We start from the raw sequence: 17142 nt of genomic DNA on the forward strand, positions 1-17142 counted from the left end.
TAGTTGTTTAGACTTCGAGTTACTTTTCATTTCACTGACTAGTTCCAAAAAAGTTACTAGAAAAGTAATTCTAAATCATCAGTTGGAAAGTCAGAAACAAGAAATAAGGGTTTTCAAGGTTTGTTGAGCTTTAGAGACTAAAAGTGTTTTCAAAGTTATTTGAGTTTTTGAAAAAATATTGCTTTTTGATTGATATCATTAAGCAGTATAATTTCAATCACATGCACATAATGTCATTGTTTTAAAAATGACTCACTTGTGGTAAGGATTACCCCATCTACTGCAAGACTTTTATTAAAAAAATCACTCTGACATTTATCAATACTTCATACATTTATCAAATACTGAAAGAGAAAACTACCATTGTTACAACTTTAAAGTGAAAATGGAAGCACAAATCAGAACTCAAAGAAACCAGAAAAGGTTGAGAATGTACACAACTGCATGCATTTTCAGCCACACTTTCAAAGATTCCACATAGAACAAAATGATAACTTTGAATCAAAATTATTATCAAAAAATACTCAAGCTTTCTGATAAACTTACAGTAGTGAAACAAGAAAAATCGAAGAGCAATGGTTTATTTCTAAGACAGAAAGAAATCACTTTATCCTAAAACAAGTCAATGAGTCAGCATTTTAATAACATTCACCATCAAGTTAACTAATCATGAACACACTTTTCAAGCTGTGTCTTTAAAATGTGTTCATTTATACATTTCCATTAAGTTTATTAATCAAAAAAATTACTTAGAATTCTAATCTTGAAAGTATAAATCATAACTTATGAAAGCATACTCCAAACACAATAGAAAAATTCTACCACTGAGTTGTTACATGCCTCATCTGAAGAATTTATTTTACAAGCAGGAGTTCTGTCCTCTTTCACCAGAGCAAATGTTCCTATGTCTAAACTTCATGTGGCAATCAAAAAGACAGATTCAAATAATTCCTCTACACATACAGCTTCATCGGGCTTTGATAAACACAGATCCATCTGGTGGTGGAGCACCATCTGCCTTCTTGGTGACAGTCTCTACGGTCCCAGAAGCCGACACAATAACCATGGTTTTATTTGCTGAAACTGTCTTCTGTTTCTCAGCAATAGCTGCACAAACAGCAACAATCTCATCACTTTCAAAGTCATAGTCAGGAATGGACTTTGGTGAAAAATGTGTCACTTCAGCTGGTGCTTCACTTTTCTTGATACTCTGTGCTACTTTCTGTTGCTCCTGAAGTGTTCTTGCCCAAGAAAGGTCTTCCTTCCAAATTTCAGGGTTCATGGGATAGATATGAAGGGCTACTTGAAAACTTCGAATTGCCTAGAAAAAAAAAAGTCAGAGGTTTTTGTTTGTTTCACAACAAACAGGTTTAATAAAATTGTGTGTGTGTGTGTGTGTGTGTGTGTACACCTATATGTATACATTCTAATGCATTACTTTAATGCAATAGAATATAAAGGATAGAAAGTCAGGCCTCACCTAGTCAGCAGATAATGATTGTGGGAACAAACATTACAGAAGTGTGCAAAAAAAAGTCACTGACAAAGTGTTGATGGATTAAAAGCCACCAAATGGAGGAATAGATATTAGAGTTCAAAGAAAAGTAAATACACTGCTTAGCTCTTACAGACCAGAACATATATTAATCTGGGGATTTCCGAGGCAAAACCACTATCAGGAAAGTATGAGGAATGTATAACTTTGAAGCCAAGAGTTTAGATCTTAATAATGCGAATATTTATTGGGGTTTACTACATTCTAGACACTATTCTATAGACTGACATGTATTAACTCAATCATCCTCATAATAATCCAATGAAGTAGACATGGTTACTGTTTTCAGTACTATTTTACAGAAGCACAGAGATCGGTTAGCAAAGGTGTGAGCTAGAAAGCAGCAGAGCTAGGAAGCAAACTCAGACTGTATGGATCGAGAGTGTTCTTATTTACTATGTTAAATTGCCCTTACAAGAGCTCCAGTTCAGCCTGAATCAAAGACAATGTAAGCACTACTGACATTGAGGTCTGGGTAATTCTCTTTCTGGAATGAAGGGAGCCACTACTTGTACTGTGGGAGGTTCAGCAACATCCCTGACCTATACCCACCAGATGCAATACAGTTCTCTTTCCCACATTGTGATAACCCAAAATGTCTCCAAATGTTGACAAATGTACCTGAGGCAAAACTGCCTTCAGTTGAGAACTACTAGTCTAAATCTACTGTGTGTTATTCTCTCTGAGAATACTCACTCTCTGGCTAGAGGATCCTCATGCAAGCAGATCTGTTTTAGGATCCCACACAATGTACTGAATTCACAGTCTTCAGATATCCTTCAGATATTATCAAAAATAGATATACAGAAATAACTATGTGAAGCAGTGAATGAAAAAGGGTAGTTGCAGTTTTACATTTTAGTTTATTTATCTGAAAAGCAGAGAGATGGATACACAGAAAGAGACTGAGAGACAGAGAGAGAAACAGAGACAGAGATATTTCATCTACAGGCTCACTCCCTAAAATGCCCACAACAGGCATGGCCGGGTCATGGTGAAACCAAGAGTCAGGGGGCCGGCGCTGTGGCGCAGCAGGTTAAAGCCCTGGCCTAAAGCGCCAGCATCCCATATGGACGCCAGTTCTAGTCCTGGCTGCTCCTTTTCCGATCCAGCTCTCTGCTATGGCCTGGGACAGCAGTAGAAGATGGCTCAAGTGCTTGGGCCCCTACACCCATGTGGGAGACCTAGAAGAAGCTCCTGGCTCCTGGCTTCAGATAGGCGCAGCTCCAGCTGTTGTGGCCATCTGGGGAGTGAACCAGAGGATGGAAGACCTCTCTCTGTCTCTACCTCTCTCTGTAACTCTATCTTTCAAATAAAATAAATCTAAAAAAAAAAAAAAAATCATAGAAAATGTGTATTAGGAAAAAACTATGCATGGATTTCTAAACTGCTTCACTGAAATAAACCTATGATTCAACTCCATGCTCTATGGACTTTAAAAAAGAAAAAAGAAAAAAGAAAAGAAATCAAGAGTCAGGAACTCAATTCAGGTCTCCCACATGGATGACAGGGACTCAAATCCTTGAGCCATCCCACGCTGCCTCAAAGGGTGTGCATTAGGAAGAAACTGGAATTGGAACCAGAAGCAGGACTCAAATTCAGTCACTCCAATAAATGTAGGTATTTCAAATGGCTTCTTTAACTGCTCTGTTAAACATCTAACCCAGTAGATGAATTTTTTAATTGCAGCAAGAATTCCAGCCCAAAAAAAGTGTGATGTTTACCTAATAAGAAATCATTGGAAGTTTTGTGTAATATTTGTTAAATTTTAAAAAGTTATCAATCTTTCACTTAGTTCATCTCTAATTGGATGTAACAAATCATCAAAAGTATAATGAAATCTTGATGACTTAATTTCATTCAAAGATTAAAAAATCAGTAAATTAATCAGCATGTGTGACTGAGCACGTAAATCATGTGCTTAGCTCTATAAGGGTACTGTGCCTTGAATGTTCTTTATAATCTAAGACAAATGGCTCTAGGAATATAAAAAGAAGTATTAAATAAATACTTCCTCAATGTATCAACTAAATGCCTAACAAAATGTTAAAATGATGATTGTATTTACTAGATTTTTTAATTATTTATTTTAATTTTTATTTGAAAAGCAGAGAGACAGACAGAAAGAAAAAGATCTTCATCTACTGGTTCACTTCCCACATGCCTGCCACAGATGAAGCTGCGCCAGGCCAAAGCCAGGAGCCTGGAATTCATCTGAGTCTCCCATGTTGATGACAGGGACCTGAGTACTTGGGCCATCACCTTCTGCCTACAAGGGTGTATCTTAGCAAGAAGCTAAACTTGGATGAATAGTCAGGGACTCAATCCTAGTTACTTAATGCAGGATGTGGGTGTCCCAAGTAGCATCTTAACTACTGCACAAAACACCCACCCCTCATATTCATTAAAATTTTAAACCCATGTATATAGTTAAGTGGTGCTTAATATATTCAGAGAGCTATGCAGCCATTGCCAAAACCAAATTCAGAACAATTTATCACCCCAAAAAGGAAACTCTGCATCTATCAGTATTCTCCAAGACCCCAACTCCAGGCAACCATTAATCAATCTTTCTGTCTCTGCCTACTCTGTACCTATCATATAAATGAAACCATACAACAAGCGGCATTTTGTGTCTGGTTTATTTCACTTCAAATATTGTTTTCAAGGTTCGTCCATGCTGTAACAAGTATCAATACTTCATTTCTTTTCATTGCTGAATAAAAAATGTATAGATGTACCACATTTTGCTTATCCACTTATCAGTTGATGGAATTTCAGTTGTTTTCACATCCTGGACATTACAGTGCTATTATGAACATTTACATACAAGTTTTTGTATACACAAGCATCCACATTTCTCTTAGATATAAACTAACAGAATTGCTATGTCCATATGCTAACTCTATGCTTCATTTTTTTGAAGAACTGCCAGACTGTCTTCTAAAGTAGCTGTAACAATTTACATTCCCACCAGCAATACTCTCAATCAACCAGCTTTTTTAGGACAGTTTTCTTAATGGATGTTAAGTAGTAGCTCAGTGTGGTTTTGATTTGTATTTCCTGATGCTAAGATTGCTTAGCATCTTTTAAGGTGCTTATTAGCTGTTAATACAAGTATACCTTCATTGAAAAAAAATTTATCCAGATCCTTTCCCCACTTAAAAACTTAGTATTTGTCTTTCTGTTTTTGAGTTATAAGAGTATTTATATATTCTAGAAAAGAGCTTTATCAAATATATGATTTGTAAAAATTTTCTTCCGCTTTCCGAGTTTATTTTTACTTTCCTAATGGTATCCTCTGAGGTAAAAGTGTTTCTTTTTGATGTCCAACTTATCTATATTCCTTTTTGTTGCTTGTGCTTCAGGTGTCATATCTAAGAAAATTTTTCTGAAATGAAGGTCACAAAGATTTTCACCTACATTTTCTTCTTAGAGTTTTATACTCTTTGATAATTTATTTATTTGTTAATTTTTTAAGGAATACAAATTTCATAAGTACAACTTTAGAAATATAGTGATTCTCTCAGCCCTAAAGGCATGCGGATCTGGCTGAAAAGCCCATGAGAGTATTTCAGGCATGGAAAGCCAAGACACTCTGGGGAAAAAAAAAAATGACCTAAATGAAAGATCTCCATGAGTGAGATCCCAGTGGAAAGTACGGGGCCATCAAAGAAGGAGGTACCTTTCTCTGAAGGGAGGAGAGAACTTCCACTTTGACCATGGCCTTGTCTAAATATGATCAGAGTCGGTGAACTCAAAAGGCTTCCATAGCCTTGGCAACTCATCACAAGAGCCTAGGGTGATTACTGATGCCATAAACAAGAGTGTCAATTTGTTAAGTCAACAACAGGAGTCACTGTGCACTTACTCCTCATGTAGGATCTGTGTCCTTAATGTGCTGTACATTGTGATTTAATGCTATAACTGGTACTCAAACAGTATTTTTCACTTTGTGTTTCTATGTGGGTGCAAACTGTTGAAATCTTTACTGAATATATACTAAACTGATATTCTGTGTAAAAAGAGAATTGAAAATGAATCTTGATGTGAATGGAAGGGGAGAGAGCGGGAAAGGGGAGGGTTGTGGGTGGGAGGGAAGTTATTGGGGGGGTTAGCCATTGTAATCCATAAGCTGTACTTTAGAAATTTATATTCATTAAATAAAAGTTTAAAAAAAGAAAAAAAATAGTGATTCTCCCCACCAGACTTCCCTCCAACCCATACTCCCAAACCACTTCCTCCTCCCTCTCCCCTTCCCAGCCTCATTCTCCATTAAGATCCATTTTCAATTAACTTTGTACACAGAAGATCAACTCTATTCTAAGTAAAGATTTCAACAATTTGCACACACATGCACACACACACATACAACAAAAACTGAGAACAAGTTTTACAGTTAACTCTCATAATGCAACTCATTGAGGACAGAGGTTCTACATAGGGAGTTAGTGCACAATGACTCCTGTCGTTAATTTAACAAGTAACACTATTATGTATGATGTCAGTGATCACCAAAGGCTCTTCACATGAGCTGCTTAGGCTATGGAAGCCTTCTGAATCTACAAACTCCATCAGTATTTAGACAGGGTCATAAGCAAAGTGGAAGTTCTCTCCTCTCTTTAGAGAAAAGCAATCTTTCTTTGATGGCCATTTCTTTCCACCAGGGTCTCACTAACAGAAAACCTTAATGTAAAACATTTTTTGCCACAATGTCTTGACTTTACATGCCTGAAATACTCTCATGGGCTTCTCGGCCAGACCAGGAAGCCTTAGGGGCTGATTCTGAGGTCACAGTGTTACTTAAAGCAATTGTCATTCTGTGAGTCTTCTGGGTGGACTGCTTCCCACGTTGGAGCATTCACTCCTTTTAAATTCTATTTATTATTATTACCAGACACTTGATCCTTTTTATATGATCACTTTAACACTTAATCCTATCCATATGATCACTTTAACACTTAAGATGGCATTTTTACCACCCAGCTTAATGAGAATGTGGTCCCATGACAAGTTTTTAAACTGTACCCTCAGAAGGAAGTCTGTAGGAATGTATGCAGAACTATACAGCTTTACAGTTATAAACTTTTTCCTCCCTCTCTTGTAATCACTCTCATTTTTTATTGGGATCAATCCTCAATTGACTTTATACATAAATGATTAACTCTGTTAGTATAGCAGTATAGTATAGTATGAAGAAAAAACTGAAAAAAAAAAAAAAAAACTGAAACTGTTCCTTGACAGTCAAGACAAGGGCAGCTTAAGTCATCCCTTGTTAAACTGTCAATTTCATTTAAAGATTTTGTTTTAGGTGCTCTGTTACTTATCACAGATCAGAGAGAATAGATGGTATTTGTCCCTTTGGGACTGGCACAGCTCCAGCCGTTGTGGCCATCTGGTGAATGAACCAGTGGATTGAAGAGCTCGCTCTCTCTCTGCCTCTGCCTCTCTGTAACTCTTTCAAATAAATAAATAAACAACTTTTTTTAAATGGAGATATATGGGCCAGTGCCATGGCTCACTAGGCTAATCCTCCGCCTTGCGGCACCGGCACACCGGGTTCTAGTCCCGGTCGGGGCACTGGATTCTGTCCCGGTTGCCCCTCTTCCAGGCCAGCTCTCTGCTGCGGCTAGGGAGTGAAGTGGAGGATGGCCCAAGTCCTTGGGCCCTGCACCCCATGGGAGACCAGGATAAGTACCTGGCTCCTGCCATCGGATCAGCGCGGTGCGCCAGCCGCGGCAACCATTGGAGGGTGAACCAACGGCAAAGGAAGACCTTTCTCTCTGTCTCTCTCTCTCTCACTGTCCACTCTGCCTGTCAAAAAATACAAAAAAAAAAATTTTTTTTAAATGGAGATATATGGTTTATCTGACAAGGAATTCAAAATAACCACCAGGGATCAGTGCTGTGGCACAGTGAGTTAACGCCCTGGCCTGAAGTGCCAGCATCTCATATGGGCGCCTATGGTGGAATGAGAAGGCCGTGCCAAGATGACCACTGGCAAGCGAGCATCAGTTACTCAGGAATGGCTTCAGAACCCACCTGGCAAAGGAGCCTGCCTAGCAACAGGCAGTGATTGGTTAGGGATTGACCAGATTGGCTGCCTCAGCTATATAAGCTGCTCTACCAACTGAAATAAATGAGTTTGTGGGCCGTTCGCCTTTGGCCTGCTTTCACCTGACTCCTGGTGTCTATGTGGTGACTCCACGCCTGTTGCCCCCACTGCGCACCTCCTCTCAGAACGAATCCATAGCAACAGGTGCTGGTTTAAGACCCGGCTGTTACACTTCCAACCCAGCTCTCTGCTATGGCCTGGGAAGGTGGTGGAGGATGGCTCAAAAGGCCCTGCACCTGCGTGGGAGACCTGGAGGAAGCTCTCGGCTCCTGGCTTCGGACTGGTGCAGCTCCAGCCATTAAGGCCAACTGGGGAGTGAACCATCGGATGGAGGACCTCTCTCTCGGCCTCTCCTCTCTCTCTGTGTAACTCTGACTTTCAAATAAATAAAAAAATAAATCTTTAAAAAAAATAACCACCAAAAAATACTCACCAAGTCAAGAGAATAATGCCTGAACATAGTGAGAACATCAACAGATACAGAAAATATATGAAACTACCAAACAGAATTCATGAATCTAAAGGAATATAAATGAACTTAAAAATTTACTAGAGAAGTTCAACAGCATACTAGAGCAAGCAGGAGAAAGGATCAATGAGCAGAAAAACAGGTTATTAGAAATTATTTAACAAGAGCAAAAAGAGAAAAGAATGAGAAAGTACAAAGAAAGCATGAAGGATTTATCAGACACCTTAAAGTGGACCAATTTATATATTATGGGAGTCTCAGAAAGACCAAAAAGAAGAGACTAGAAGGATTCTTCAGTCAGATATACAGTTAAAAACTTCTCAAATCTGAAAAAAAAAAAATGGACACTCAGATCTAAGAAACTAGTAGGATGAACACAAAGAGATTCACACAAGATGCATTATAATTAAATTAAATGTCAAGAAAAGAGAGAATATTGAAAGCAGCAAAAGAAAAGAAAGCCAGAACAAAGAGGGAAGATGGTGGAATAGGGAGGGAGCTTATTGCTTTAGTCCAGGGGAAGATAGTTAAAAAAAAAAAAAAAGTGAAGAGAGTGCAGTCTCAGGGAAGAGTTAGGAAGAAAACGGCAGAGAAAACTCCACGAAAATTAGAGAGACACTGTGAATCTACATAGAGGGTGTGGACAACTCAGGACTCCAGTAGTCAAGAGCCTCAGCACCTTTGGAGAGTAAGGTGAGACCAGACTGCAGCAGCCCAAGCCACTAGTGATAAAGCTGAGGGAAAAGTCTGGCATTAGTCTGGCTTGGAGCCCCATGGGGAAAAGTGTACCTACCAACCTAGAGGGAAAAAGGAGGATGGGTATATTTCTCTCCCCAACCACCTGACACCGAAGACCTGTAACTAGCTGAGAGAGGGTGGACGCCATTTTGGACATACATAACAGCTGTACCACCTTGCATCTGCGTGCCCAGCAACCATCTGAAAGGAGACACCTGAGTCTGGCTGGGAGAACTGACAGGGGCTGGGTGCTCCCAACTGTGGGAGCCTTGTGTGATGGGACTGACTGTGAAAACACTATGGCTGCATGGGAGTGAACAAAGAGTGGCTGGGTCTCTGAGCAATCACTGTGGGCGGCCCCACACACTGAAGGCTCCTGATTTCCTGGTTAGATTCATTGCTGCCAGATCTGTGCTCATACTGAGGGCTGCATGGATCCTTTGTGTGGATCTTGTGGCAGCGCAGATGAATACTGTATCCACTTGAGCTAGAGCCCACGCACAGGTTTCCACAGAAGAGATAAGGTGAGCATGAGACCACACCAACAGGGCTTATCAGACCATCCTCTCAGATAAAAAAGAGAGAGAGAGAGAGAGAGAGATTACACACCTAACTTGGGTGTCACCTTGTGTCGCTCCCCCTCTTCGTGGAGGAACGACACTAAACCCTGCCTAGGCTTCATATCCGAGTCACGGCACCATTATGTCGCTCCCCCTCTTCGTGGAGGAACGACACTGGACCCTGCGCTGTTCTTTCGTCTGCTCGGCCCTCCCCGGGTTTGCTGCTGGTTCTTCCCGGGTTGGCTACTATCCCTTCCACCTCCGTGGAAGGGCAGTTCCCCCTGGCCACATTCCCCACTTCCGCAGGGGAGCGGCACACCGCCGGCCGGCTCTCTCGGGGGCTGCACAGGTGTTCCCTTAGATGTTCCCCTTAGATGTTCCCCTTAGATGTTCCTGGTGCATGCCGTCTCTCTCCTCCTTTATAGTCCTCCTCCGCCAATCCTAACTCGGCTGCCCACACGCCGAGTACGCTGCTCTCCTCCAATAAGGAGCAAGTCCTACAGTTTATTGGCTGAACTGGAGGCAGCTGTGTAGAAGCTGTTTTCTTCTCTCCCAGCGCCATATTGTGGGAGAGCAGATGCACAGAATAAGTCTTAATTCCAGTAACTTAGTCTAGTCCGAGCTGCTCCCCACACCTTGTACAATCCGCTCATCCCAAAGCACTGAACAAAGCTCCCTGGCCATACCCCACACACGCCTCTGGGTACTCAGTGAAAGAGCAGATACTCCACTAAGCCACAGAGGTACAGTTAAAAGATAAGTCATCACAGGGGGGAAAGAAAACCAACAATTATCTCTAAAAATGAGTAAAAATAAATGCAGAAATTCAAGAAACAAGAATAAAGAAGACAACATGATGCAACACAACACTTCAATACTAGAATGTGAAGATGAAGAAATAGAAAAATGCCAGAAATGGAATTCAAAAAACTGATCATAGGATTACTTACAAGTAACCAGAAGGGCCAGCACCATGGCTCACTTTGCTAGCTCTCTGCCTACGGCACTGGCACCCAGGTTCTAGACCCAGTTGGGGCACTGGATTCTGTCCTGGTTGCTCCTCTTCCAGTCCAGCTCTCTGCTATGGCCCGGGAAGGCAGTGGAGGATGGCCCAAGTGCTTGGGCCCTGCACCCTCATGGGAGACCAGGAGGAAGCACCTGGCTCCTGGCTTTGGATTGGCACAACGCGCTGGCCTTAGCAGCCATTTGGGGAGTGAACCAACGGAAAAGGAAGACCTTTCTCTCTGTCTCTCTCTCTCTCTCACTGTCTAACTCTGCCTGTCAAAAAAAGAAAGAAAGAAAGAAAGAAAAAAGAAGTAACCAGAAGCAAATCCATGAATTAAAGAAATCCATACACGACATGAAGGAAATTTTTTCTCATGAAATTGAGATTTCAAAGAGAAATCAAAATGAAGTATTAGAAAGGAGGAATTCAATAGATCAAATTTAAAATGCAGTGAAGGGGCCAGTGCTGTGGTGTAGTGAGTAAAGCTGCCCCATCCCATATGGGCGCCAGTTCGAGTCCCAGCTGTTCCACTACCATTCAGCTCTCTGCTATGGCCTGGGAAAACACTAGAAGATGGCCCAAGTCCTTGGACCCTTGCACCAGGGTGGGAAGACCCAGAGGAAGCTCCTGGCTCCTGGCTTTGGATTGGTGCAGCTGCAGCCATTGCAGCCATGTGGAGAGTGAACCTCTCCTTCCCTCTCTGTGTAACTGTAACTTTCAAACAAATAAATAAATCTTAAAAAAAAAAAAATGCAGTGGGAAGTCTTAACAACAGACTCAGTGAGGCAGAAGAAAAAATATCTGAATTAGAAGACAAATCTCTGGAAATTTTACAGTAAGATCAAAAAAAAAGAAGAAATTAGAAAAGCTAAAAAACACTGTTGTAGATTTACAGAATACTATCCAATGATCCAACATAGGGTCTAAGGAATACCTGAAGGCGTGGAAAGGATTAGAAAGCCTTTTTAGTGAAATAATAATGGAAAACTACCCTAATTTGGAGAAAGAAAGGGAAGTCCAAGTACAAGAAGCACTTAGAACTCCTAATAGACGTGACCAGATAATATCTTCATCATGCAACATTGTAGTCAAACTCTTCACAATAATACATAAAGAAAAGATTCTGAAAACTACACCACAGAAATGCCAGAATAATGTAGAGGATCTCCGGTTAGACTCAGAGCTGACTTCTCATCAAAAACCCTACAGCCTAGGAGAGAATGGCGAGATATATTCCAAGTTTTAAGAAAAAAATAAAAAACTCTCAACCAAGAATACTATACAAAGCTCTCATTCATGAATGGAAATGAAATAAAGACCTTCCATAACAAACAGAAATTGAAAGAATCCATCACCACCTGTCCAGCCTTACTAAAGGATTTACTACACACAGAAACATGGTCATCACTATGAAAAAAGGTGAAGGCGGAAAATCTCACAGTAATAGTATAAAGAAAATCCAAAATCAACAATAGGAATTTTTTCAACTTTTATTTAATGAATATAAATTTCTAAAGTACAGCTTATGGATTACAATAGCTAACCCCCCCCCCCATAACTTCCCTCCCACCCACAACCCTCCCCTTTCCCGCTCTCTCCCCTTCCATTCACATCAAGATTCATTTTCAATTCTCTTTATACACAGAATATCAGTTTAGTATATATTCAGTAAAGATTTCAACAGTTTGCACCCACATAGAAACACAAAGTGAAAAATACTGTTTGAGTACCAGTTATAGCATTAAATCACAATGTACAGCACATTAAGGACACAGATCCTACATGAGGAGTAAGTGCACAGTGACTCCTGTTGTTGACTTAACAAATTGACACTCTTGTTTATGGCATCAGTAATCACCCTAGGCTCTTGTGATGAGTTGCCAAGGCTATGGAAGCCTTTTGAGTTCACCGACTCTGATCATATTTAGACAAGGTCATAGTCAAAGTGGAAGTTCTCTCCTCCCTTCAGAGAAAGGTACCTCCTTCTTTGATGACCTGTTCTTTCCACTGGGATCTCACTCGCAGAGATCTTTCATTTAGGTCTTCCTTTTTTTTTTTTCCCCAGAGTGTCTTGGCTTTCCATGCCTGAAATACTCTCATGGGCTTTTCAGCTGGATCCGAATGCCTTAAGGGCTGATTCTGAGGCCAGAGTGCTGTTTAGGACATCCACCATTCTATGAGTCTGCTGTATATCCCGCTTCTCATGTTGGATCGTTCTCTCCCTTTTTTATTCTATAGGTTAGTATTTTCAGACACTAGTCTTGTTTATGTGATCCCTTTTACTCTTAGTCCTATCATTATAATCAATTGTGAACAGAAATTGATCACTTGGACTAGTGAGATGGCATTGGCACATTCCACCTTGATGGGATAGAATTGGAATCTCCTGTCACATTTCTAACTCTACCATTTGGGGCAAGTCAGTCTGAGCATGTCCCAAATTGTACATCTCTTCCCTCTCCTGTTCCAACTCTTATATTTAACAGGGATCATTTTTTCAGTTAAGTATCAACACTTAAGAATAACTGTGTGTTAATTACAGAATTCAACCAATAGTATTAAGTAGAACAAACAAAAAAATACTAGGAGGTATAAAGTATTAAGTTGTTCTTCAACAGTCAGGGCAAGGGATGATCAAGTCACTTTTTCTCATAGTGTCCATTTCACTTCAACAGGTTTCCTTTTTGGTGCTCGGTTAGTTGTCACCGATCAGGGAGAACATATGATATTTGTCCTTTTGGGACAGGCTTATTTCACTCAGCATGATGTTTTCCAGATTCCTCCACCTTATTGCAAATGACCGGATTTCACTGTTTTTGACTGCTGTACAGTACTCTGTAGAGTACATATCCCGTAATTTTTTATCCAGTCTATAGATAATGGGCATTTAGGTTGATTCCAGGTCTTAGCCATTATGAATTGAGCTGCAATAAAAATTAATGTCCAGAAAGCTTGTTTGTTTGCCAATTTAATTTCCTTTAGGTAAATTCCAAGGAGTGGAATGGCTGGGTTGAATGGTAGGGTTATATTCAGGTTTCTGAGGAATCTCCAGACTGACTTCCATAGTGGCTTTACCAGTTTACATTCCCACCAACAGTGGATTAGTGTCCCTTTTTCCCCACATCTTCGCCAGCATCTGTTGTTGGTAGATTTCTGAATGTAAGCCATTCTAATTGGAGTCAGGGGAAAATTTATTTTGGACTTGATTTGCATTTCCCTGATTGCTAGTGATCTTGAACATTTTTTCATGTGCCTGTTGGCCTTTTGGATTTCCTCTTTGGAAAAAAGTCTATTGAGGTCCTTGGCCCATCTCTTAAGTGGGTTGTTAGTTTCTTGTTGTGCAGTTTCTTGATCTCTTTGTAGATTCTGGTTATTAATCCTTTATCTGTAGCATAGTTTGCAAATATTTTTTCCTATTCTGTCGGTTGCCTCTTCACTCTCCTGACTGTTTCTTTTGAAGCACAGAAACTTCTCCATTTGATGCAATCCCAATAGTTAACTTTGGCTTTGACTGCCTGTGCCTCCAGGGTCTTTTCCAGGAAGTCTTTGCCGGTCCCAATATCTTGCAGGGTTTTTCCAATGCTCTCTAATAATTTGATGATGTCAGGTCATAGATTTAGGTATTTAATCCACGTTGAGTGGATTTTTGTGTAAGGTGTAAGTTAGGGGTCTTGCTTCATGCTTCTGCATGTGGAAATCCAGTTTTCCCAGCACCATTTATTGAATAGACTGTCCTTGCTCCAGGAATTGGTTTTAGATCCTTGATCAAATATAAGTTGGCTGTAGATGTTTGGGTTGACTTCTGGTATTTCAATTCTGTTCCATTGGTCTATCCATCTGTTTCTGTACCAGTACCATGCTGTTTTGATTACAACTGCCCTGAAGTATGTCCTGAAATCTGGTATTGTGATGCCTCCGGCTTTGTTTTTGTTGTACAAGATTGCTTTAGCTATTCGAGGTCTCCTGCGTCTCCTTATGAATTTCAGCATCATTTTTTCCAGATCTGAGAAGAATGTCTTTGGTATCTTGATTGGTATGGCACTGAATCTATAAATTGCTTTTGGGAAAATGGACATTTTGATGATGTTGATTCTTCCAATCCATGAGCATGGAAGATTTTTCCATTTTTTGGTATCCTCTTCTATTTCTTTCTTTAAGATTTTGTAACTCTCATTGTAGAGATCTTTAACATCCTTGGTTAAGTTTATTCCAAGGTATTTGGTTGGTTTTGTAGCTATTGTGAATGGGAGTGATCTTAGCAGTTCTTTCTCAGCCGTGGCACTTCCTGTGTATACAAAGGCTGTTGATTTTTGTGCATTGATTTTATATCCTGCTACTTTGCCAAACTCTTCTATGAGTTCCAATAGTCTCTTGGTAGAGTTCTTTGGATCCTCTAAGTAAATTATCATATCATCTGCAAAGAGGGATAGTTTGACTTCTTCCTTCCCAATTTGTATCTCTTTAATTTCTTTTTCTTACCTTATGGCTCTGGCTAAGACTTCCAGGACTATGTTGAATAGCAGTGGTGAGAGTGGGCATCCCTGTCTGGTACCAGATCTCAGTAGAAATGCTTCCAAGTTTTCCCCATTCAATAGGATGCTGGCCGTGGGTTTTTCATAAATTGCTTTGATTGTATTGAGGAATGTTCCTTCTATACCCAATTTGCTTAGAGTTTTCATCATGAACGGGTATTGTATTTTATCAAATGCTTTCTCGACGTCTATTGAGATAATCATATGGTTTTTCTTCTGCAGTCTGTTAATGTGGTGTATCACATTGATTGATTTGTGAACTTGGAACCATCCCTGCATACCAGGGATAAATCCCACTTGGTCTGGGTGGATGATCTTTCTGATGTGTTGCTGTATTTATTGGCAAGAATTTTGTTGAGGATTTTTGCATCTATGTTCATCAGGGATATTGGTCTGTAATTTTCTTTCAATGCTGCATCTTTCTCTGGCTTAGGGATTAAGGTAATGCTGGCTTCACAGAAAGAATTTGGGGGATTCCATCTTTTTCAATTGCTCTGAATAGTTTGAGAAGAATTGGAGTTAGTTCTTCTTTACATGTCTGGTAGAATTCAGCAGTGAATCCATCTGGCCCTGGGCTTTTCTTTGTTGGGAGGGCCTTTATTACTGTTTCAATTTCTTTCTCGGTTATGGGTCTATTTAGGTTTTCTATGTCTTCCTGGTTCAATTTAGGTAGGTTGCATGTGTCCAGGAATCTATCCATTTCTGATAGATTTCCCTGTTTGCTGGCATACAAGTCCTTGTAGTAATTTCTGATGATTCTTTATATTTCTGTGGTGTCTGTTGTTACGTTTCCTTTTTCATCTCTGATTTTATTGATTTGCGTCTTTTCTTTTCCTTTTTTAGTTAGTTGGGTCAATGGTGTGTCAATTTTATTCATTTTGTCAAAAAACCAGCTCTTCGCGTGGCAGCTTTCTTGTAATCAATCCTGTTGATTTCTTCTCTGATTTTAATTATTTCTCTTCTTCTACTAGATTTGGGTCTGGTTTCCTGCAGTTTTTCTAGATCCTTGAGGTGAATTGAAAGCTCATCTATTTGGTGCCTTTCCAATTTCTTGATGTAGGCACCTATTGATATAAACTTTCCTCTCAACACTGCTTTTACCATATCCCATAAGTTTTGATATGTTGTGTTGTTATCCTCATTTACTTCCAGAAAGTTTTTGATTTCTCTTTTGATTTCTTCTATGACCCAGTGTTCATTCAGGAGCATGTTGTTCAATCTCCATGTGTTTGCATACTCTCTAGGGATTCCTGAGTTGCTAATTTCCATGTTCACTCCACTGTGGTCTGAGAAGCTGCATGGTATGATTCTAATTCTTTTGAATTTGCTGAGACTAGCTTTATGGCCTAGTATGTGGTCAGTCCTAGAGAAGGTTCCATGTACTGCAGAGAAGAATGCAAATGCTTTATGTGTAGGATGAAAAGTTCTGTAGATATCTGTTAGATCCACTTGGGCTATAGGGTCGTTTAAATTTACTGTCTCCTTGTTGATCTTCTGTCCTCTTGATCTGTCTATTTCTGAGAGTGGAGTATTGAAGTCCTCCAGTACTATTGTATTGGGGTCTAAGTCTCCCTTTAAGTCCCTTAACAAACCTTTTAAATAAACCAGTGCCCTGTAATTAGGTGCATATACATTGATAATCATTATATCTTCCTGTTGAATTGATCCTTTAATCATTATATAGTGCCCCTCTTTGTCTCAACAGTTTTTGTGGTAAAGTTTATGTTGTCCGATGTTAAGATGGTTACACCCGCTCTTTTTCTCTTTTTTCATTTCTGTTGGCATGGTATATTTTTTTCCAGCCTTTCACTTTCAGTCTGTATGCATTTTTGTTGGAAAGATGTGTTTCTTGTAAGCAGCAAATAGATGGGTTTTTGTTCCTTAAGCCAATCATCCAATCGGTGTCTTTTAACTGGACAGTTCAGGCCATTAATGTTCAATGTGACTATTGTTAAGTGGTAACTTTGCCCTGCCATTTGCCAAAGATATTTTCTAATATATGCTTTGAACTTTCTGTGATCTTTTGCTGTGAGGTTTCCTTCCTTTACCTTCTTTCATATTGATGACCGTGTTTCTGTGTTTCTGTGTGTAACACATCTTTAAGCATCTTTTGCAGGGCTGGACGATAGGCGACAAATTCCTTCAATTTCTGTTTGCTATGAAAGGT

At 39.8% G+C, this 17142-nt stretch overlaps 1 protein-coding gene across 7 annotated transcripts in view; it reads right to left on the reverse strand.

The window, feature by feature from the left end:
* Window positions 1-262: 262 nt before the first annotated feature.
* The window catches only part of TTC33 (tetratricopeptide repeat domain 33), a 75237-nt gene continuing 58357 nt past the window's right edge, over window positions 263-17142 (reverse strand). For all 7 annotated transcript variants that reach the window (XM_051853785.3, XM_008262149.4, XM_008262146.5 and 4 more), the window contains exon 5: window positions 263-1321. In XM_051853785.3, the coding sequence (XP_051709745.1) occupies window positions 968-1321 (354 nt within the window). In that variant the 3' untranslated portion in view covers window positions 263-967. The remainder of the gene's footprint in view (window positions 1322-17142) is intronic.

This window comes from Oryctolagus cuniculus, chromosome 14 (assembly GCF_051225735.1).
Source record: "Oryctolagus cuniculus isolate XC-2025 breed Fujian yellow rabbit chromosome 14, ASM5122573v1, whole genome shotgun sequence".
Taxonomy (NCBI): domain Eukaryota; kingdom Metazoa; phylum Chordata; class Mammalia; order Lagomorpha; family Leporidae; genus Oryctolagus; species Oryctolagus cuniculus.